The sequence below is a fragment of the Mirounga leonina genome, unplaced genomic scaffold (genome assembly GCF_011800145.1).
Source record: "Mirounga leonina isolate KUSES-001 unplaced genomic scaffold, KU_Mleo_1.0 Mir_101609, whole genome shotgun sequence".
Classification (NCBI taxonomy): domain Eukaryota; kingdom Metazoa; phylum Chordata; class Mammalia; order Carnivora; family Phocidae; genus Mirounga; species Mirounga leonina.
Window position 1 is genome coordinate 2,898,381 of NW_023270164.1, and position 24,971 is coordinate 2,923,351.

Below are 24,971 nucleotides of genomic sequence, written 5' to 3' on the forward strand. Positions count from 1 at the left end.
AAAAAATTACCATATTTCATTGATTGTCTGATCACTTACTTATTCACATTTTAACATCTCTGAAAAATTGAAGTGCAGCTTAAGATCAATGACATGTCATGGATTAGTTGAAAGCATTTTTTTTCTTTTTTAATACATAAAAAAATAGTGTGCTTTTCAATTCATGGTATATTTGATAAAATACAGCAATGAATCACCACTCATGCCCACTCAGAGATTCCCATCTGGGTGCAACCACCACTGTAAATCACTTTCTGTTATAGTAGGTAGCTGCTGATTCCTTTAATATTTGGAGTTGTCACTGTTCCCCCTCCCCCCATCCCCCGCGTTAGGGCATAGTCTCCCTAGGACAAGGCTGACAGTGGCTCTCATAGTTGGAATATCAGTAACTGTAGAAATAAGATTTCGTCGAGCTACTTCCAAAGTACAATAAAATCAGTGGCAAAGGGAATTGGAACTTTGCGATAGCCCTATAGTGTTAGCCCTAGGTCTTGGGTACTATCAAGCTGAAACAGACAATTTATTCTCCCAGTGCACATAAAACAACCAACTGAGCAAAGATGGCTGTGCCTTTTCTTCAAGTGTATGCTTTAAAGACTTGCATGAATGCCATAAATTGAAACAGCATTATTATTTGAAGGTTAAGGTATTGTCCCATTCCCAAAGCTAATATTTGATACCAGTCACTGCTTGTCATGAATAGACTATAGGCTGATTTTTCCTTCCATTCCATGGCTGAAGAAAGATTCATGGAATAGGCTCCAGTAATATTTATAATTGATAGGGTCCATGAAAACCAAATAGGCCAAGCTCTTCATTTTTCAAATAATAGCCCCAAAGAAGTCAATTTACTCCTTTTCCATAGAAATTGGTGCAGCCCAAAATAGGACCCAGTTCTCCTAATTCAGTGTCTTCTCCACCCCTCCTTCCCCTTTCCTTGCTTTGCATTGAACATAGTTCCCTCCTAATTTAATTGGTGATGGTTATACCAGGAGTTTTACAATGAAACAACTTACCTCTAGGTTTCTTATGCTGGTTCTTATTAGGCCATTATTAGGCCATAAAGACACATCACAATATACTTATTCAAGTTCAGATATGATTGAAATGGAAAAATTGGTGGCTGGTACCTACTCTTAGCTGGCATTTTAATTTTACTGTTTTAAAATGCTTAAGAACAATACCATTTGGGACAGGCAAATCAGGTAATATTCTTTCCATCTCTGGACCAATATTGTGAATGCCAAAAAGACCAATGATACACGTGTCAAGAAGGAGACCACTCCCTTATTGATGTACTTTGCCTTCCTGTTCAAGGAAAAGCCTGTTAGTGAAATGGACATCACAACTGTGGATCAGATACATGCTAATTACATAGGTTAATCAAATGTGCCCTTTATTCCTAAGTATGCATGGAAAAGGTTTGTAAAATATTTGAGGAAAGTGAAAGAGAAGGTCATGATGAACAAACAGAACAATTCCTGAGGTTAAAAAAAAAATACAGGAAACAGAAGAGAACTTTACCAAAATATTAAAATTCATACCCAGAATTTTGAGAATATGAATTTGAATTAAGAATATGAATAAGGGGGCGCCTGGGTGGTTCAGTCAGTTGGCGGCTGCCTTCGGCTCAGTTCATGATCCTAGCGTCCTAGGATCCAGCCCCACATCGGGCTCCTTGCTCAGCGGGGAGCCTGCTTCACCCTCTCCCTCTGCCTGCCTGCCGCTCCCCCTGCTTGTGCTCGCTCTCTCACTATCTCTCTCTCTCTGTCAAATAAATAAATAAAAAATCTTAAAAAAAAGGGGTATGAATATGAATTGAATAAGACTATGAATTTGAATAAGAGTATGTATTTGAGTTTGAATAAGAACAGGCTGTAATAGAGGGGATCAGTTAGAGAACAAAATAAAGTACTTGGAAAATAGACACATTATCACATAATTTAAAACTTAATAAATGCCAAGTGCCCAGCGTGGGGTTGCCCTGCCTCACTTAGGCTCCAGCAGAACCTGGAACACATCACTCAGGCCCCGCCCCCGGCCCCACCCCCCAACCGGAAGCTCGCCCCCCCTTCCCTGGACCCCATTTCCGGTCCCATCCCAGAGCTCGTGCAACATCCCAACGGACACTTCCCTGAGGTCTCCAGCCGCCACTGGTTCTGCCTCCTGCCTCCCTCGCCACTCAGGCTGGGAAATCTCCGAGGCCGCCACCGCCCTCGGCCCCGCCGCTGCCTGCTCCGCGGCCCTCGCTTCCGCGCCGTCCTTGCCTTCGCCTCGGTGCCCGGGCCGCCAGCCATGGCCACCGCGCCGCTCTCCCAAGTGCGCCAGAACTACCACCCCGACTGCGAGGCCGCCATCAACAGCCAGATCAACCTGGAGCTCTACGCCTCCTGCGTGTACCTGTCCATGGCCTGCTACTTCGACCGCGACGACGTGGCCTTGAAGAACTTCGCCCAGTTCTTCCTGCGCCAGGCCCGCGAGGAGACCGAGCACGCCGAGAAGCTGATGCAGCTGCAGAACCAGCGCGGCGGCCGCCTCCGCCTGCGCGACGTCAAGAAGCCGGACCGCGACGACTGGGAGAGCGGCCTGAGGGCCATGGAGTGCGCCCTGCACCTGGAGAAGAGCGTGAACCAGTGCCTGCTCGACCTGCACCAGCTGGCCGCCGCCAAGAACGACGCCCACCTGCGCGACTTCCTGGAGCGCCACTACCTGCACGAGCAAGTCAAGTCCATCAAAGAGCTGGGGGGCTATGTCACCAGCCTGCGCAGGATGCGGGCTCCCGAAGACGGCATGGCGGAGTACCTCTTTGACAAGCTCACCCTGGGCGACGGCGACGAAAAGAACTGAGGTGGGACTGTGCCCCGACAGCCCAGGGTGCGTGGCGACTTTCCCTGATCACCATGCCGAGCACGCATACTGCAGCATCGCCTTTGCGAAACGTTCCAGTTTTTTTCTTCCAGTTCTGCCATAAATAATTTGGTTTCAATAAAGTTATTTGGTTCTTAAATAAAGGTCTCTGGTTGATTTGTATGCAAATCTCTCACCTTTTAAGTTTTAAAACAGGTATTCAGGAATCTCTCCACCCACCCAACCCTATCTACATGCAGCTCAGGACCTCTGAAGATGGAGGGAGAAGATATTTCATGGGACTGTAGAAAACACAAAATGAATCTTACCCTTATAAACAGGGTGGGGTGGGTGGTCTAGGGCCCTGATGAATGTGGGAGCCTGTGCATAGTAAAAGTATAAAAATATGGCCTGAAAATTATGATTGGGGTTGATCTGGGGAAAGAGTGATAGAAATGGGTTTGGGCAGGGATTAAAGTAAAGGAGGTCTTCAGCTTTACCTGAAAACTTTTACTTTGTTAAAATATGTAAATACTAATGTTTGTTAATTCTAAATAGCAAGAAAGGGACTCCAGAAGCCATGGCAGGATACCTCTTTGACAAGCTCATCATGGGCAACAGTGATAAGAGAAACTGAATATTAGGCTGGCTTCCCCAAGATATGGGAGTGATTGCCTTTGGACCCCTTTGCAGGACATGCATATTGTCATTAGGAAACTTCTGCTTCCCCTTATAAATAATGTGATTATGTGGGATGGGGTAAGATGGGTGGTTTGGAGCCCTGGTTGCTGTAGATGGATGTGTATGACAAAAGTATAGAAAAAGCATGGTCTAGAATTCATAATAGTAGTTGCTTCTGGGAAAGAAGTGAAAAATGGGATTGGGCAGGGATTAAAATAAATGGAGTCTTCAACGTTATCTGAATCTTTTTTAGCTCATTAAGTCATGCAAATGTTGTTTATTGTTTCTCAGTAACAACTTGGGGGCCCTGGAAACTGGCATAGTAGATTATCTGCTTGGCAGGTTCACCGTTGTCAGTCAGTGAATATGGAACTGTGTTTTAGACTTATGTCTCTATATAGAGACACAGGTGTGATTTCTAATGGCCATCAGTGCCAGGTATGCATGCTGCCAATACAAAACCTCCAGTTATGGGTTTTTATGTACACTTTCTAATAGTTTGGTATGGAAAGAAGACCCTACTCAGTATAAGAGTTGAAAATTTAACAAAGATGCTAAACATCAAAATATTTAATAATATGAAGTAGATTGAATCTCCAAGAAAGAAATAATTCATAACAATAATAATTCATAGTCATAGAAGGACCTTGTACAATAACAACCACTCAGAAGAAATTCCCAAAGAAGAAAGCAAGGGGTTGTTCAGAGAGAGAGTAGACAATAATCAAGAAATAATTTTTTTAAAAATAGTATAATCCAAATACTATTATCTTATATATTTCCTCCTTTAATCTACTAATGTTCTGAATTACATTAATAGATTTTCCTGTGTGGAATTATTTTTTTATTCCTGGAATGAAACTTACTTGGTCACTGTCGATTTGTTTTACTACAATTTTTTTGAGATATAATTTAGAGATACAACATTATGTAATTTTAAGGTATACAGTGTGTTGATTTGATACACTTATATGTTGGGAAATGATAGCCACCAAAACCCTAGAAAAAACCTCCATCACTTCATATAATTACCATTTCTTTTTGGTGGTGAGATTACTTAAGGTTTATTCTCTTAGCAATATTCAAAGATATAATATTGTTAACTATAATGGCCATACTATACATTAGATCTCTATAGTTTGTACCATTTGATCAATATCTCCCCATTTTCTCCAACCTCCAGCTTGTGGTAACTACCATTCTACTCTACGTTTCTGAGTTTGGCTTTTTTGAGTTCCTTATATAATTGATAGAATACAGTATTTGTCTTTTTCTGACTTATTTCACATAATATCCTCAAGTTTCATCCAAGTTGTTGCAAATGGCAGCATTTCTTTATTTCTTATTGCAGAATTATATATATATTATATATATACCACATCTTCTTTATCCATCTACCCACTGACCAACACTTAGGTTGTTGTTTCCATATATGGCCTATTGTGAATAATGTTGCAGTGAACATTGGGAAGCAGTTATCTCTTTGAGATCCTGTTTTCATTTCTTTGGGATAAATACCCAGAAAATAAATTGCTGGATCATATAGCAGTTCTATTTTTAATTTTTTGAGGAATGTCCATACTGTTTTCCATACTGGCTGTATCATGCAATACTCCCACCAACAGTACACAAGGGTTTCCTTTTCTCCACATCCTTGCCAACACTTGATATTTCTTGTCTTTTTAGTGATAGCCATTCTAACACATGTGAGGTGATATCTCATTGTGACTTTGATTTGCATTTCCCTGATGACTAGTGATGCTGAGCACCTTTTCATATACCTGTTAGCCATCTGTATGTCTTCTTTGGAAAAATGTCTTTTCAGGTTCTCGGCCCATTTTTTAATTCGGTTGTGTAAGTTCTTTATATATTTTGGATATTAATCCCTTATCAGATATATGCTTTCCAGATACTGTCTTCTATTCCATAGTTTGCCTTTTTGTTTCACTGATTCTTTTCCTCTGCAGAAGTTTTTTAGATTAATGTAGTCCCACTGATTTATTTTTTGCTTTTGTTGCTTGTGCTTTGGGTGTCATATCCAGAAAATCATTTCCAGGACCAATATCAAAGAACCTTTTTCCTATGTTACCTCCTGGGAGTTTTATGGCTTCAGGTCTTACGTGAAAGCCTTTAATCCTTTTTGAGTTAATTTTTGTGTATGGTATAAGATAGGGGTCCAGTTTCATTCTTCTGCATGTGGTTATTCAGTTTTCCCACCACAGTTTATCAAAGACACTATCCTTTCCCCACTGAGTATTCCTTGCTCCCTTGTCAAATATTAGTTGACCATTTATGTGTGAGTTTATTTCTGAGCTTTTGATTATGTTCCATTGGACTATGTGTCTTTTTTCATGCCAGTACCACACTGTTTTGCTTTATAAGGTTTTGTAGTATTGTTTGAATTCAGGAAGTACAATGCCTCCAGCTATGTTCTTTCTTAAGATTGCTTTGGATATTCAGGGTCTTTTGTAGCTCCATAGGCATTTTAGGATTGTTTTTCTATTTCTGTAAAAAATGCCATTGGAATTTTGATAGGGTTTACAGTGAATCTATAGATGACTTTGGGGAGTACAGACATTTTAACCATATCAATTCTTCTGATCAATGAACACAGGATATCTTTCTATTTATCTGTGTCATCTTTAATTTCATGAAATTCTTAAAGTTTTCAATGTACAGATCTTGGTTAAATTTATCCCTAATATTTTATTGTTTTTGATGCTAATGTAAATGGGATTGTTTTCTTTATTTCTTTTTCTTGTTATTAGTATATAGAAATGCAGCTGTGTTTTTGTAACCTGTAACTTTTCTGAATTCACTGATTATTTCTGACAGGTTTTTGGTGGAGTCTTTAAGACTTTCTAGATATAAAAGCATATCATCTGCAAAGATAATTTGACTTTTTCCTTTCTAATATGAATGCCTTTTATTTCTTTTCCTTGCCTGAATTCTCTGGCTAGGACTTCCAGTACTATGATTAATATGAGTGGTGAGAGTAGGCACCTTTGTCTCATTCCTGATCTTAGAGGAAAAGCTTTCACCATTGTGGATATCACAGCTTGTCCTTTGTGACCTTATTATGTTGAGGTATCTTTTTTTACTCAATTTGCTGAGAGTTTTTTTTATCATAAATAGATGTTGAATTTTGCCAGATCCTTTTTTCTGCATCTATTGAAATGATCATGATTTTTATCCATTTTGTTAAAGTGGTGTATTACATTGATTGATTTATGGGTGTTGAACCATCCTTGCATCCCTAGAATAAATGCCCCTTGATAATGGTATATAATCCTATTAAAGTTTTGTTTAATTTGGTTTGCTAATATTTTGTTGAGGATTTTTACATCTATATTTGTCAGAGATATTGGCTTGTAATTTTCTTGTGGTATCCTTGTCTGGCTTTAGTATCAAAATGTTGGCCTTGTAAAATGAATTTGGAAGTGTTCTGTCATATTTTTTTGCAATTGTTTGAAAAGAATTTGTATTCTTTTTTAAATGTTTGTCAGAATCCACCAGTAAAACTGGTACTGGACTTTTGTTTGTTGGGAGGTTTTTGATTACTGATTCACTCTCATTACTAGTAATTGGTCTGTTCAGATTTTCTAGTTCGTCATGTTTCTGTTTTGGTAGGTTGTATGTTTCTCAGAAATTATCCATTTTTTCTAGTTTGTCCAATTTGTTGGTGCCTACAGTTGGATGGGAGTTAGGTGCACCAGCCCCCTGTGCAGTCAAAAATCTGAGTATAACTTTTGGCTCCCCAGAAACCTTACTACTAATAGCCTACTATTAACCAGAAGCCTTACCAATAACATAAATAGCCAATTAACACATATTTTTATGTTATATGCATTATGCTGTATTCTTACAATAAGGTAGAGAAAATAAAATGTTACTAAGAAAATCATAAGGAAGAGAAAATTACACTTAGTACTGTAAAAAGTCCACATATAAGTGGACTTTTGCAGTTCAAACTTATGTTTAAGTGTCAACTGTAATTGTTTGGAGCAGTCTCTGAAGTTCATTTGTATTTCTGTTGTAATTGTCTCTTTTATTTCTGATTTTGTTTGTTTGAATCTTCTCTTTTTTTTCCTTAGTCTAGCCAAAGTTTATTGATTTTTTAAAATTTTTCATTTTCTTATTTTCTGAACATTCTATAATGTAATATCTACATTTATAAATTTTAAAAATCTTCAAAAAACATTCCAAAATAAACAAATAACATTCCATATGTTCTGCAATTTTTTATTAACTTTCAGAATAATAGAAATATCTTGGGAGTGTCCTGCCAAGTAACTATTGGAGGACAAAGTTCATATTGATCTGTAAGTACTGATTCAAATGTGGAAAATGGGTCTCGTGATCTCAGATACATCTGTAATATTCCAGCAACAAAACCTATTTCCTGCACTTGGGACCAGTCTTTCCTAAATCCATAGAAAGTACTTCTGTGAGAAGGTGCCCAACTGAAGCCAACTACGGGAGTATTAGCAGGGACTCAGAGTAAGCATCACCATGGACAGCAGCTGTTGCCACTGACTCCATGCAGGGCACAGTTGTTCTTGCTTGAAGATCTCCTGACAGAAGGGATGAGCACTTTTCCCCCAAAGGCTTGAGAACTGAAAGTATAGATGAATGAATTAATGAATGAATGAATGAGCAAGTGAATTTTAAGAAAATCAAAGGTGGTTGAAGAATGCCAGAGAGGTCTTCCGACCATTTGATTTTATTTATCCTTTCAAAAACCAGCTGTTAATTTTCTTGATCTTTTTAATTTTTTTTTCTGGTCTCTATTTCATGTTTTTCTCCTGTGGTATTTTTTTATTTCCTTTCTTATGCTAACTTTGGGCTTAGTGTGTTCTTTTTCTAGTTCCTTGGTGTGTAAAGTTGTTATTATTTTATCTTGATCTTTTTTTTCTTGATGTAGACATTTATCAGTATATACTTGCCTCTTAGAACTGCTTTTCCTGCATCCCATTTTTTTTTGTATGTTGTGTTTCCTTTTTTGTTTAATTCAAGATATTATTCTGATTCCCTTTTGAATTCTCCTTTGACCCACTGGTTGCTCAGGAGTGTGTTCTTTTGTTGTTAAGTTTTTATTTTTAATTAATCTCTACACCCAACATGGGGCTCGAACTTACAATCTGGAAATCAAGAGTTGCACACTCCACGTACTGAGTTAGCCAGGCACGCCAAGGAGTGTGTTTTTTTAATTTCCACATATTTGTGAATTTCCCAGCTTGCCTTTTGTTGACTTCTAGCTTCATACAGTTGTGTTCAGAAAAGATACTTGGTGGGGCGCCTAGGTGGCGCAGTCGGTTAAGCATCCAGCTCTTGGTTTCGGTTTAAGTCATGATCTCAGAGTACTGGGATCGAGCCCTGCATTGGGCTGTCTGTTCAACAGGGAGTCTGCTTGAGACTCTCTCCCTTTCCCCCTCGTGCTCATGCTCTCTCTTTCTCTTTCTCTAAAATAAATCTTAAAAAAAAAGAAAAGATACTTGGTGTGATTTTGGTCTTAAATTTGCTAAAAATTGTTATATGACCTATCACGTGGTCTATCCAGAGAATGTTGTGTGCACTTGAGAAGAATGTATATTGTTTTTGGATGGAATGTTCTGTAGATTTCTGTTAGGTCCATGTGGTCTAAAGTGTAGTTCAAGTCCATCATTTCCTTTTTTTTTTTGGTCTGGATGACCTATGCGTTTTTGATAGTAGAAGCTTAAAATTCCCAGCTTTTTGTATTGCTGTTTATTTCTCTTTTTAGTTGTTAGTATTTGGTTTATATATTTAGGTGTTCTATTGTTGGGTGCCTAAATATTTACATATATCTTCTTTATGGATTGATCCCTTTATCTTTTTATAATGACTTTCTTTGTGTGTGTTGATCATTTTTAGCTTCAAATCTGTTTTGTGTGATAGAAGTATAGCTGTCCCTGCTTTCTTTTCCTTGAAATGTCTTTTTTCCATTTATTCACTCTCTACATGTGTCCTTAAAGCTAAAATAAGCCTTTTTTTAAAAAGGTTTTATTTTGGGGGCATCTGGGTGGTTCATTTGGTTAAGCTTCCAACTCTTGATTTTGGCTCAGGTCATGGTCTCGAGCCCACATCAGTCTCTGCGCTGTGTGTGGACCCTGCTTAAGATTCTCTCTCCCTCTTTCTCTGCCCCTCCTCCTCCCCACTCTTGTGCACATGTTCTCTCTCTCTCAAAAATAAATAAATAAAAATGAAAGAATAAAAAAGATTTTATTTTTAAGTAATCTGTACACCCATTGTGGGGCTCGAACTTATGACCCTGAGATCAAGACTTGCACACTCCTCTGACTGTGCCAGCTAGGCACCCCTAAAATAAGTCTCTTATAGGCAGTTTATCATTGGACCTTGTTTTTTTTTTTTTTAATCCCTTCAGCCATTCTCTGTCTTTTGATTGGAGAATTTAATCCTTTTAAATTTAAAATAATTATTGATAAGTAAGGTCTTATTATTGCCATTTTGTTCATTGTTGTCTGTTTTGTAGATCCTTTGTTCCTTGCTTTCTCTCTTGCTGTGTTCCTTTGTGATTTGATGACTATTTGTAGTGGTATCCTTTGACTTATAATTTTTTTTTTTTTGTATCTAATACAGTTTTTTCCTTTGTGTCTTTGGGATTGGTTGCTGGAAGATTATTGTATCCTTTGGTTGTGTCATGTTTCCTTGATTTTTTTCATGTTCCTTGAAGTTTTCCATTGCTCTGTTCTCATTTGAAGTAGCAATCTTTTACAGTCTTTACTAACTGCCTTCAGGAGAGAAATACTTGCCATTAACCCTGATAGTGATTCTGAGACTTTCTCGGACTTTCTATGGATACAGCTGCTCTCCACTTCTTACTCCCTCTTGTGGCAGAATTCTTAAGCTCTCTCTTATGCCTTCTCTCCATCCTGCAATGCACCAGGCCAGGTGTTGACATTCTCACTTTTGTTTTCCAAAGACTGGTACTAAAGCTTAAGTTTTTGCTACCTAGCCATTTCCCAAAGCTCACTTTTGCCACTGCTGACATGAATGTGCTAATGAGGAGGCACAGAAAACCACCAGAATCTGCAAGTCAGAGACCACAAATTTGAGCTATGGTGCCACTTTTTGGAAGACCGAAGTGAGAGGAGCGCACACCGGAAGCTGACCACAGTATGGCAGAGGTGTGTGGTGGAGGCATTCTGAGTGCTAGGGGTATGCATGGGCCAGTTGAGGTCATCTGTGGGTTTTACCAGCAACTTGTGGGCAGGCTTCTTGATGAAATGTAAGACATGGTTGGTCGATCCATGTCCCCTTAATACCCTCTGAGAGTCTTATTTGCTGGCTCTCCCAGCTTCTTCCTGATTCCCAGTCATGTAGCTGAAGATTGGGTACTTCTCCCCAGTGTGTCCCAAATTTGTATTTTGTACCAATGGTGTACAGAAGTTCTCTGGAAACCTGAACTTATACAAAGGCTTTCTAATCTGTGGATGCTTGTGTAAATCATTGTTTTCCAGGGGCTCCTGAAATGTAGCCAGGATGGACTGGAACCAGTTTACAGGCCACTACATGTTCCATAGCTGGGAACAAAGTCTATATGCCTTTACCCAATGCACAAGTGGTTGAGATTCCAGATTCCTTCTGAGTCATTTGGCATATGGAGCTGGATCATTTCATAGCTCCCACAAAGGCACTTCTGTCTGTGGATGGATGCCAAATGATGGTTGGGGTGGGGCAGTACAAAAACCAGAACTGTCTTATTACACCATGATGCTGACGTCACTCTTGCTAATATTTCTATTTAGGATTTCACATTTCTCTACTTTAACATGTAGTTTTCTTTTCAGATGTGTGAGTACCATCTTTGTCCTGTTTTGGTATTAGCATTATTCTGGCCCTGTAAAACAAATTGAGAGGTTTTCTTTCTTTCTTTTTTTTTTTTCATTTTATATACTCTGGAATAGTTTTCATATTATAGGTTTTCTTGTTCTAAGAAGATTTAGTAGAATTCACATTAAAATTATCTGGGTCTCCTCTCTTTTTGAAGATAGATGCTTTTATTTCTGTAAAAAAAAATGGCTTTGGGATTTTGATAGGGATAACATTGAATCTGTAGGTTGTTTTGGGTAGCACAGGTATTTTAACAGTGTTAAGCCTTCTATTCCATGAATATGATCTGTCTTCACATGTACTTGTTTCTTTAATTTTTTCAGCAATGTTTTGTTCACATTGATTATCATATGTTCAACTATCCTCATGCCCCAAGGATAAATCCCACTTGTTGAGGTTTGTTGCATCTATATGCATCAGAAATATTGGCATGTAGTTTTCTTTTATTGTAGTGTCTTTTTCTGGCTTTGCAATCAGAATAATACTGGCCTCATAAAATGAGTCTGGAAGGGTCCCCTCTTCAGTTTCTTGGAAGACTTTGAGAAGGATTGGTATTAATTCCTCTTAAATTCATTTAGAACCACAAAAGGCCCCAATGGCCAAACAATCTTGAGAAAAAAGAACAAAACTGGAGGCCTCATACTTCCTGAATTAAAAACATCTTACAAACCTACAGTAATAAAAACAGTATGGTACTGGCATAAAGACAGATAGACAATAGAACTGAATTGAGACCTCAGAAATAAACCCACAGATACACGCTCAAATGATCTTCAACAGGGGTGCCCAAATACACAATGGGGAATGTATAGTCTGGGAAATAGTGTTGGGAAAATTATACATCCATATGGGTAAGAATGAAAATGGAACTCTGTATTACACCAGAGACAAAAATCAACTCAAAATGGATTAAAGAGTTTGACATAAGAGGAAGGTTGGGCAGTGGGCAAAGGGGATCACATTAGAGCTACTGATAAAATTATAACTAAAACTGAAAATCATAATGCACGTTGCCATTGAGATTCTCAAGCTTCGTTACACATTAGAATTACCACCAGGCTACATCCCAGACCAGTTACATCCCAGACCAATTACGTGCCTCTGGGGGCAGTACCTAGGCATTCCAGGCCGTCAAACCAGTGTGAGTGAGCACCTTGCTCGTCAAAGTATGCTCTATGGCAAGTAGTCACCTGAGAGCCTGTTACAAATGCAAAATCCCAAGTCCCATCCCAGACCTACAGTATCAGAATCTCCATTTTAATAAGACTGCAGGTGATGAATATGCACCCTGATGTTTTTGAATCACTGCTTTATCATCCTGGTTTTCAACTATGGCAATACACTGGGATAACCTGGGATGCTGGAAAATAATACTCATGCTCAGACTTAAACAACTTACCCAGTTATATCCTTATGAACGTACTGAAGAAACACACTAAAAACTTATTGTAACTTCAGAAACTGTCATTGAATTAACAAATATTTAAAAAGACTTGAAAACCTTATCTAATTTCCATTGATGTTGGATATGTGCACACACACTCACTTTTTAACTTTTTTTTAATTCCAGTATATTTAACATACAATGTTATTTTTAGGTGTACAATATAGTGATTCACCAGTTTCATACATTACTCAGTGTTCATCCCGATAAGTATACTCTTAATCCCCCTTTACCTATTCCATCCATCCTCCTCCTCCCCACTGGTAACCATCTATTCTCTATAGTTAGGAGTCTGGTTTTTTTGTTTGGCTTGGTCTCACAACCCTGAGATCATGACCTAAGCTGAAATCATGAGTCAAATGCTCAACTGACTGAGCCACCTAGGTGCCCCAAGATTTCATTCTCTTTTATGGATGAGTTATACCCTATTATTTATGTACCACATCTTTATCCATTCATCTGTCAGTGACCACTTGGGTTTTTTCCATATATTGGCTATTGTAAATAATGCTGCAATACATAGGGGTGCATGTCTCTTTGAATTCATGTTTTTGTAAATACCCAATAGTGGAATTATTGGATCATATGGTAATTCTATTTTTAATTTTTGAAGACCCTCCATACTGTTTTCTACAGTGACTGCAATAGTTTGCATTTCCAACAGTGCATGAGGGTTCCTGTTTCTGTACATCCTCGCCAACACTTGTTGTTTCTTGTATTTTTTTTTTTTAAGATTTTATTTATTTATTTGAGACAGAGAGAATGAGAGACAGAGAGCATGAGAGGGAGGAGGGTCAGAGGGAGAAGCAGACTCCCCGCCGAGCAGGGAGCCCGACGCGGGACTCGATCCCGGGACTCCAGGATCATGACCTGAGCCGAAGGCAGTCGCTTAACCAACTGAGCCACCCAGGCGCCCCATGTTTCTTATATTTTTAATTTTAGTCATTTTGACAGGTGTGAGGTAATATCTCATTGTAGTTTTGATTTGCATTTCCATGGTAACTAGTGATGTACATCTTTTCATGTATCTGCTGGCCATCTGGATGTTTTTGGAGAAATGTCTGTTCATGTCTTAACTGGATTACTTGGTTTTTTGGTGTTGTGTAAGTTCTTTATACAGTTCTTTATACTCCCCCTTTATCAAATATGTCATTGGTGAATATCTTCTCCCATCCAGTAGGTTGTCTTTTAGTTTTGTTGGTTGTTTGCTTTGCTGTGCAAAAGCTTTTTATTTTGATGTAGTCCCAACAGTTTATTTTTGCTTTTATTTCCTTTGCCTCAGGAGACATATCTAGAAAGACGTTATGGCCCATGTCAGAGAAATAACAGCCTGTGCCCTCTTCTAGGATTTTTATGATTTCAGGTCTCAGATTTAGGTCCTTAATCCATTTTGAGTTCATTTTTGTGTATGGTGAAAGAAAGTGGTCAGTTTTCCCAGCACCATTTGTTGAACCCATTACATATTCTTGCGTCCTTTGTCAAAGAGTAATTGACCATAACATCATGGGTTTATTTCTGGGCTTTCTATTCATTGATCTATGTATCTGTTGTCATGCCAGTACCATCCTGTTAAGATTACTACAGCTATGTAATATAACTTCAAATCTGTAATTGTGATACCTCCAGTTTTGTTCTTCCTTTTCAAGATTGTTTTGGCTATTTGGGGTCTTTTGTTAGTTCCATAAACATTTTAGGATTGTTTGTTTTAGTTCTGTGAAAAATACTGTTGGTATTTTGGTAGGGATTACATTTAATCTATACATTGCTTTGGGTAGAATGGACATTTTAACAATATTTGTTCTTCTAACCCATGAGCATGAAATGTCCTTCCATTTGTGTCATCTTTAATTTCTTTCATAAATATTTTATATTTTTCAGAGCACAAGTCTTTCACTTCCTTAACTTTACGTATTTTACTATTTTTAGTGCAATTATAAATGGGATTGTTTTGATTTTCTTTTTTTTAATACCCTTTCTTTTTTTCTTTTTTTTATTATGTTATGTTAATCACCATACATTACATCATTAGTTTTTGATGTAGTGTTCCATGATTCATTGTTTGCATATAACACCCAGAGCTCCATGCAGAACATGCCCTCTTTAATACCCATCATCAGGCTAACCCATCCTCCCACCCCCCTCCCCTCTAGAATCCTCAGTTGGTTTTTCAGAGTCCATCATCTCTCATGGTTCATCTCCCCCTCCGATTTCCCTCCCCTTCATTCTTCCCCTCCTGCTATCTTCTTCTTTTTTTTTTAACATATAATGTATTATTTGTTTCAGAGGTACAGATCTGTGATTCAACAGTCTTGCACAATTCACAGCACTTACCAGAGCACATACCCTCCCCAATGTCTATCACCCAGCTGCCCCATCCCTCCCACCCCCCCCCCCACCACTCCAGCAACCCTCAGTTTGTTTCCTGAGATTAAGAATTCCTCGTATCAGTGAGGTCATATGATACATGTCTTTCTCGGATTGACTTATTTCACTCAGCATAACACTCTCCAGTTCCATCCATGTCATTGCAAATGGCAAGATTTCATTCCTTTTGATGGCTGCATAATATTCCATTGTATATATATGCCACATCTTCTTTATCCATTCTTGATTTCTCTTTCTGATATTTCATTATTAATGTATAGAAATGCAATGGATTTCTGTACTTTGATTTTGTATCCTGCAGCCTTACTGAATTTCATGTGTCTGTTCTAGTAGTATTTTGGTGGAGTTTTAGGGTTTTCTATATATAGTATCTTGTCATCTGCAGATAGTGAAAGCTTTACTTCTTCCTTACCAATTTGGATGCATTTTATTCCTTTTTTCTTGTCTCCTTCCTGTGGCTAGGACTTCCAGTACAGTGTAGAGTAAAAGTGAGAGTGGACATCCCTGTCTTGTTCTTTATCTTAGGGGAAAAGCTCTCAGTTTTTCACCATTGAGTTTGATGTTAGCTGTGGGTTTTTCATAGATGGCTTTTATTATGTTGAGGTATGTTCCCTCTAAACCTACTTTGTTGAAGGTTTCTATCATGAATTAATGTACTTTGGCAAATGCTTTTTCTGCATTTATTGAAATGATCATATGGTTTTTATCCTTTTCTCTTACTGATGTAATATATCACTTTGATTGATTTGCGAATATTGAACCACCCTTGCAACCCAGGAATAAAGCCCACATGATCATGGGGAATGATTTTTTTTAATACATTGTTGGATTCGGTTTGTTAATATTGTGATGAGGAGGGGTGCGTGGGTGGCTCAGTCGTTAAGCGTCTGCCTTCGGCTCAGGTCATGATCTCAGGGTCCTGGGATCGAGCCCCGCATTGGGCTTCCTGCTCTGCGGGAAGCCTGCTTCTCCCTCTCCCACTCCCCCTGCTTGTGTTCCCTCTCTCACTGTCTCTCTCTCTCAGTGCTCCATGCAGAACGTGCCCTCTTTAATACCCATCATCAGGCTAACCCATCCTCCCAGTCAAATAAATAAATAAAATCTTTAAAAAATATATATTGTGTTGAGGATTTTTGCATATATGTTCATCAGAGATACTGGCCTATAGTTCTCTTTTTTTGTGGTGTCTTTATCTGGTTTTGGTGTCAGAGTAATACTGGCCTCATAGAATGAATTTGGAAGTTTTCCTTCCTCTTCGATTTTTTGGAATGGTTTGAGAATAGGTGTTAACTCTTCCTTAAATGGTAGAATTCACTTGTGAAGTCAGGGCACCTTGGTGGCTCAGTCGGTTAAGTGTCCGACTTTTGGTTTCTGCTCAGGTCATGATCTCGCAGTCCTGGGATCAATCCCCACCTTGGGCTCTGTGCTCAGTCTGCTGGAGAGTCTCTCCCTCTCCCTCTGCTCCTCCTCCTGCTCACAGTCTCTCTCTCTCCCTGCTGAGCAGGGAGCCTAATGTGGAACTCGATCTGGGGACTCCGGGATCATGACTTGAGCCGAAGGCAGTTGCTTAACCAACTGAGCCACCCAGGCGCCCAATAAAATCTTTTTTTTTTTTTTTTTAAAGAATTCACCTGTGAAGCCATCTGTTGTGGCTTTTGTTTGTTGAGTTTTTTGATTACTGATCCAATTTCCTTGCTGGTAATTGGTCTGTTCAAATTTTCTATTTCTTCCTACTTCATTTTTGGTAGCTTTTATGTTTGTAGGAATTTATCTATTTCCTGTAGTTTGTCCAATTTGATGGGATATAATTTTTCATAATGTTCTCTTACAACCCTTTGTATTTCTCTGGTGTCTGTTATTTCACCTCTTTCATTTCTGATTTTGTTTATTTGAGCCCTTTCTCTTTTTTTCTTGTTGAGTCTGGCTAAGGGTTTGTCAATTTTGTTGATTTTTTTTTTTTCTTCAAAGAACCAGCTCCTGGTTTCATTGCTCTGTTCTGTTGGGGTTTTTTTTTTTAGTTTCTATATAATTTATTTCTGCTCTACTCATTATTATTTCCTTCCTTATACTGGTTTTGGGTTTTGCTTTTTCTTGTCTTTTTTCTGCTCCTTTGGGTGTAAAGTTAGGATTTTTGAGATTTTTCTTGCTTCTTGAGGTAGGCCTGTATTGCTATAAACTTCCCTTTTATTATGGTTTTGCTGCATCTGAAAGATTTTTGGACGGTTAGGTTTTCATTTTCATTTGTGTCCATGTATTTTTTTATTTTTTCTTTGATTTCACAGTTGACCCTTGATTGTTTAGTAGCATGTTATTTAACCTCCATGTATTTGTACTCTTTCCAGATTTTTTCTTGTGGTTGATTTCTAGTTTCATAGCCTTGTAGTCATAAGAGAGGCATGGTATGACTCTGATCTTTTTGAGTTTGTGGAGGCTTGTTTTGTGGCTTATTATGTGATCTATTATGGAGAATGTTCCATGTGCACTTGCAAAGAATGTGTATTCTGCTGTTTTAGAATGAAACGTTCTCAGTATAGCTGTTAAATCCATCTGGTCCAATGTGTCATTCAAAGGTACTGTTTTCCTTGTTGATTTTCTGTTTGGATGATCTGTCCATTGATATAAATGGGGTGTTATAGTCCCCTACTATTATTGTATTACTATCAATTAATTCCTTTATATTTAACTATTTTATGTATTGGGTGCTTCCGTGTTGAGTGCATAAATATTTAAAATTGTTATATCTTCGGGGTACCTGGGTGGCTCAGTCGTTAAGCGTCTGCCTTTGGCTCAGGTCATGATCCCAGGGTCCTGGGATCAAGCCCCGCATTGGGCTCCCTGCTCCGCGGGAGGCCTGCTTCTCTCTCTCTCCCACTCCCCCTGCTTGTGTTCCCTCTCTCACTGTGTCTCTCCCTGTCAAATAAATAAAATCTTAAAAAAAAAATTTTGTTATATCTTCTTGTTGGATTGTCCCCTTAATGAGTATATGGTGTTCTTCTTTGTCTCTTGTTAGGGTCTTTTTTTAAAAGTCTATTTTGTCCAATATAAGTATTGCTACCCCCAGCTTTCTTTTCACAGCCAAACGTTTGCATGGTAAATATTTCTTCATCATTTCACTTCCAGTTTGCATGTGTCTTTAGGTCTGAAACGAGTCTCCTGTAGGCATTGTATAAATGGATCTTGTTTTTTTTATCCATTTCATCACCCTGTCTTTTATTTGAGCATTCAGTCCATTTACATTCAAAGTAATTACTGATAGGTATGTATTTATTGCCATTTTGTTACATGTTTTATGATTGTTTTTGTAGTTCTTCTCTGTTTGATTCTTCCCTTGCTTACTTCTCTCAGGATTAGTTGGCTTTCTTTAGTGATAGACTTGGATTCCTTTGTCTTTATTTTTTGCATCTCTATTACTGGTTTTTGATTTGTGTTACCATTAGGTTTGTATATAACATCTTCTGTAGCAGTCTATATTAAGTTTGTGGTTGCTTGAGTTTGAACCCATTTTTTAGTACTCTCCCTCTCACCATGTTTTAGGTATATGGTGTCCTACCAGCTTTTGTGAGTCACTTGACTGATTTTTATAGATATACTTATTTTTACTGCTTTTGTACTTCCTACCTTTCTTACTCTTATTTATAGTCTTTCCTTTCCAAAGAGTCCCCTTTATCATTTCTTGCATGGCTAGATTAGTGGTCATGAATTCCTTTAGTTTTTGTTTGACTGGGAAACTCTATTTCTTATATTCTGAATGGTAGCCTTGCTGGATGTTCTTGGCTGCAGATTTTTCCCTTTCAGCTTTTTTGAATATACCATGCCACTTTATTTTGGCCTGCAAGGTTTCTGCTGAAAAATCAGCTGATAGCCTTATGGGGTTCCCCTTGTATTTAACTATTTTCTTTTCTCTTGGTGCTTTTAGAATTCTCTCTTTACCACCATTTTTTGCCATTTTAATTACTATATGTCTTGGTGTGGACTCCTTGGGTTGACTTTGTTGGGGGCTCTCTGTTTTTTCCTGCATCTGAATTTCTGTTTCCTTCCTGATTTGTGAAGTTTTCAGCTATTGTTTCTTCAAATAAATTTTCCACCTCCTTTTCTCTCTTTTCTTTCTGGCATCCCTGTAATGTGAATGTTATTACCCTTGATGGAATCACTGAGTTCCCTAAGTCTATTCCCATTTTGCCTAGCTTTTTTTTTCCTCACCTGCTCAGCTTGATTACTTTCCACATTACTCCATCCTGCAGGTTCCTGATTTGTTCTTTCACTTCTTCTAATCTGCTGTTTATTCCACCTAGTGTATTTTAAATTTTATTTATTATGTTCTTCATTTCTGATTGATTCTTTTGTATCTCTTTATTAAGGGTCTCACTGATTTTTTCCACTCTTTTTCAAATCAAGTAGTATCTTTATGATCATTACTTTAAATTATCAGACATATTACTTATCTCTATGCTTTTGTCTAGTTCTTTCATTTGGGATATTTTCCTATGTTTCCTCATTTTGTCTAACTCTTTCTGTGTCTCTTATTGTTAGGAAAGTCAGCCATGTCTCCTGCTCTTGAAAGTAGTGGTCTTATGAAAAAGGGGTCTTGTAGTGGCCTGCAGTGCACTGTCCCTGTTTACTGGAACCTGACACTTCAGGGGTGCCTCCTCTGTGTGTAGCATGTGCCATGCTGTTGTGACCCACGCTTTTCTTCAGTCCAGTTGTCTGCAGTGGCTTTCTTTGCCCATTGTGGACAGTGTTTGTACCTGTGGTGTTAGTGGAACAGTCTGGGGCTGCCTGGGGCTTGAGTTGAGTCAGACCAAGCATTTGCCAGAGATGCAGTAGCACCAAACTGCAGGGTGTTTACCCTGCACTGTCCTCTGAGAAGCTTTCAGTGTAAGCGTTTATCAGACCAGCTGTCTGCTCCTAGCCCACCTCTGCGTCCACAGTCGGACTGGTATGTGTAGTTGTCTTTCCCTCTCCCTAGGGCAGGAGTTACTTTGTAGTGGTGTTGGCCCCTGTCAGGGCTTCCTGCACGCTGCCAGGCTTCTGGCCCTGGTTTGAATGGTCTCTGGTCGGGAGCATTTCAGAAGAGGAAGATCTGCAATGTGTGAGGAGGTGGGGCTTGGTTGGGCAGCCATGTTAGCAAGCTATGCACTCCCCAGGTGTTCTGTGGGAGGGGCCTTGTAGACCCCAGACTGAAGTGGGCCTGTCTGGAAGGGGTGGATCTGTGGGTTGGGGGCATGGTATAAGTAAATTAGGTGGTGAATGTCAGCTCCCTGCTGTTTATTCCAGGGGGCGAGGGAGGGAAATGGTGCCTGCCAAGCTCCTTTGTTCTTGGAAAAGGCCCTCAGGGATCCCTGCCCCTCCAAGGCATGCTCTGAGATGAGGAAACAACTCTCCCTCCTGTATGACTCAGGTGTTTTTCTCAAACTAGTGATTCTGTTCTATATTTCAGGGGGCTGTTTGTTGTTCTGTCTCTTTAAGGGTGGGGACTCAGCTTCCTCTTACCCTCCAGGCTCTCCCAGAGCCAAGCCTACTGATTTTTAAAAGTCTAGGCTTTAGGTCCCACTGATTGTTACAAACTCACGAAATTTGGCCCCTGTGGTTTTCAAAGTCAGATGTAATAAAGACTCATTTTTGCTGCACAGCCTCCCTGGTGTAGTAGCCTTCTCTCCCTTCCCTGTGCCTGGGGGTCCCTCCCTCCCATGGTCCACTTGCAGTCTGTTGAGCTCCCTACCACATCTCCACCCTTCCTACCCTCTTTGATGTGGCCCCTTCTCTATGTTTGGTTGTGGAGTTTGTTCTGCTAGTGTTTGGGTCATTTTCTGGGTTTTTACACTGATAGGCATGTTATCTAGTTGTATCTATGGGACAAGGTGAGCTTAGGGTCTTCCTACTCTACCAACTTCCCCTAATCCCATACTTTATACCATTTCTTAGCTAATACACATCCTACTGTCCTTGCATAAAGATGTTTCTTGTATTATTTTTAGTAGATCTAATTACGTATATTAGAATTCTTAACCCTTAGAAGCCTTAACTTCTAATAAAAACTAAGAAGTAAGAAATTGTGAATTGTTATACCACATTTAGTAGATTGGCAAATTTATGAGTAGATATCATTATTTTTGGTAGCATGTGCTTTCTCAGAGTACAAAATGTGGCACAAGACATGTTTGCTGACATATCCAAGTACCTTTAGGTAACAAGAGCCAAAAGTAGATACATCTATGTTTAGTAATTAATGTTTCAGTATTTTATCTTATTTGGAAATGATCTAGATATTCAATGAATTTCCATCACTTAACCTAGAAAAACTCTAAAGTTCCAGGTTACCAAAAATATTTGGGTAACTATTTTTCAGTAGGCATACCATAAAACATTATTATTGGAAAGTACACTTATAAACTTTTATTCCAATTATATGTTTAACATAGTTTTGAACAGTCATATTCAGATTACTTACGCAAATTTCATGAGAGATTAAAACAGCCATGACAAAGTTTGCAAAACATACAGAGTGAGCTTATTTGACTTACCAACTCAGGTAGAATAAAAGATACATGACTACATTATATTCAGTGCTGACAACTCTGATGACATCTCTATTTTAATTAAACCAATATAGTTAAACTAGCTTTTATTTACCAAATATTATCCCAGATCACATGAATTTTAAAGCATTTGGGTTTGTTTCTGTATTCTGGAGAGTTTAAAAATATTAAATTTGATAAGTGCTTATTCTTCTGAGTCAATTAAATCAAGCTTTTTAAAAAGTAATTTTAGCAGTACCATCCAGGGGAAGAAAAATATGTCACATATGTATCATACATCCACAGACACAGATAGAAACACAGACACCCTATAGCTTACATTCAAAATTTTAGCTATGAGGGCGCCTGGGTGGCTCAGTTGTTAAGCATCTGCCTTCAGCTCAGGTCATGATCCCAGGGACCTGGGATCGAGCCTCACGTCAGGCTCCCTGCTCGGTGGGAAGCCTGCTTCTCCCTCTCACACTCCCCCTGCTTGTGTTCCCTCTCTTGCTATGCCTCTCTCTGTCAAATAAATAAATAAAATCTTTAAAAAAAATTTTTTTAGCTATGAATCAGATACAATACAAACTCCACTAGTTAATAACACTTGAATTCAAATTATGTTCAGGCAGACAGAACAAGTTAAAGTTACGTGCTTCAGTGGCTGAGGCTTTTTACTAATATTTGTGAAGAAAATTATTATTATTTTTTAAGATTTTATTTATTCATTTGAAACACAGAGATAGAGAGAGAGAGAGAGAGAGAGAGAAAGCATGAGCAGGGAGAGAGGCAGAGGGAGAGGGAGAAGCAGGCTTCCCGCTGAGCAGGGAGCCCGAAGCGGGGCTCCATCCTAGGACCCTGGGATCAAGACCTGAGCAGAAGGCAGATGCTTAACCATCTGAGCCACCCAGGCGCCCCTGTGGAGAAAATTATTAAGATTTGTATTTTTCCTTCACAAGCAATCTTATGGAAGCTATGTACTAGATTTGGGCAAGGGAGCTTTTATAGCAGTTTGTATTTTAAAAGGCCTCTTTCCTCCACCGTTTCTCCATTCTTAGGTGATTGAGGGCAGTGTCTTATTTACCTCCTTGGGTATTTACATTTCAAAGACATGTAAAATTTACATCTTCAAGGGAGAAGTTTTAGTGCCTTTTGGATGACCTCAGCAGTCCTAATAAAATGTAGTAGTGAAGACCCATAATTAGGGGGAGTGTCTTGTCAAAGGAATTCTCTGGACTCAGGGTCAAATAGGGCATCTTTAGGGTTGCAACTGAAGGAGGGGGTCATTTGGGTCACTAAAGTCAGGGAAATGGTAAGCCCATTGGATCATGCCAATTTTGCACAGCAGGAGACAGACCTCATCTTAATGTTTTGCCTTCACTGTGATCCTTAGCAGTGATCACTGTTGGAAGGATGGGCACAGCACCAGGCAGTAAATTATCTGAGAAGAGGAAGGCCCCTGGTACAAATATCTGGCTCCAGGGACCTTTGCCTTCTCATTTCTCTTTTCCTTCTCACTGGAGTCTTTGATAACCCTGTCAGCTTTTTCCTTGGTCTTAGGGACCCCTTATGAATCCCATTTCTTGCTTTTGCCCAGTTCATGGGAAAGCTGAGGGGGCTCAGGATCTGTGGTATCTCAGAGGAAACAAGCATATAGCTCAGATGGACCTTTAAGAAGATTGTGGATTTTAAGGTCTTTAGAGATGCTGAGCATCTGGCACATTTTGGCCACCATGAGTAACAATTCATAGCCCCTTCCAAAACAAAAAACAACCTGCAAGAGCCAATTAGCTTCCCTCTATCTTACGCAGTCCTGCTACATAAAATATTTTAAGAGGTTTAAATTTCAGTTAAGGTAGTTTCTGATCTGTTTCCACTTCTTCATTTTCTCCCATTCCCTTAATCTTATGTGTTGTTAACCAGTAAGCTTTGGATGATGTTACTGTGCACTCCCTTCATAGGCAGTTGCTTTCCAGGGTGTCCCAATCAACCTGTCCAGGAACTGGGTCCACCTCTACTAGCCTGATATGCACAAGCGCTTTGGGAAAAGCCCCTGGGCCTCGAGTGTAATGCCAGAGCCTTGGCATGTTGGTATGCTGCAGCACTGAGCAATGCCCAGGAATTTTCCAGGGGGTTCTACATTTATTAAGGAGCTAGTGCACCTCCTTGCTCGAGGTTCTTAGGGGGTGCTGGCAATAGATGTTCAGGAAATTTTTTTTTTTTTTAGCAACTTTGAACCAGGAATTGACCCGTGATAGTTCATCAGGTCAGAGGACAAAGAGCAACAACAGCACTGTGTTAAGTGGCAGCATAGAGACCATAGGCCTCTGTTGTATTTGCCTTTTCATAGGGCCACTGGTTTCCTGTTGCAAGGCTCTTTCACTCTCTGGGTTAGGACTTACATTCTAGGCACAACCCACTGACTCAACTGTTACAGGCAGAGGCTGCCCATCCTCTTCAACTACGGGAATCCTTTCCTCCTACTTTATTCCACAGCCTCTCCTTGCGCAGTGGCAATGGCTTTGCAGCCCACTCCACCCTACTTAGCTCTCCTCGGACCTGAGGCATGGAGGACCCTTGCGCACATTAATAGTCAGTTAAGGCCCTTATAATCAATGGTCTGATCATCTTGTTAGACCATATGGCCTTCATCGGGCTGCTCTTGGAAGAACACTGAATTATTATAGCAGCTGTGATATTTTGGGTTTCATACCACAGGCAACACATGACAGAGGCAATATGTGAAAGCACAGAGCAGTGCAGCAGACCTTCAGGAAGCAGTGTTCCTTTCTCAGATGAGGTTCCCCACTTGAGTTAGGTGGTTTTTAAGCAAGTTGCAGCTAAAGGACATTCTCTTAACTGCAAGGGCAAACACGAAGTCCTGCTGACTACCTCAATTGTGTGCAGATCTCAGCCTATCAGTAACCAATATTGAGGCTGGACCAGACCTTGTGGTTTTTATTATGATTACAAGACGCCCTCAGCAATACCATCAAGAGACTTTGAAACAAACAAGATTTATTGCTTACAGATTCTGGAAAGCACCCAGCAAGGTCGTGGGAAGAGAGAGAGAATACAGGACTAGGATTTTGTGTGTTCACTCTTTATCTGTGAATTTAAAACATACGAGTATGAATTTAAAGCACAGGAAGTGGAAAACAAGCCGTCCAAATGGTCAGTTATCTAAATCAGAGAACATCTCTAAAACAAAGGAGCAGGAGCAGAGT

General features: G+C 39.3%; 2 protein-coding genes across 3 annotated transcripts in view; both read left to right on the plus strand.

Annotated features, from left to right (window-relative positions):
- The window catches only part of PRRG1 (proline rich and Gla domain 1), a 153,391-nt gene that overhangs the window by 100,072 nt on the left and 28,348 nt on the right, over positions 1-24,971 (plus strand). The gene's annotated exons all lie outside the window — the stretch shown is intronic.
- LOC118009118 (ferritin heavy chain-like) lies at positions 1,776-2,964 on the plus strand. Its single transcript, XM_035002932.1, has one exon. It carries the CDS (start codon positions 2,296-2,298, stop codon positions 2,845-2,847), a length of 552 nt encoding a protein of 183 aa, XP_034858823.1. The 5' UTR covers positions 1,776-2,295; the 3' UTR covers positions 2,848-2,964.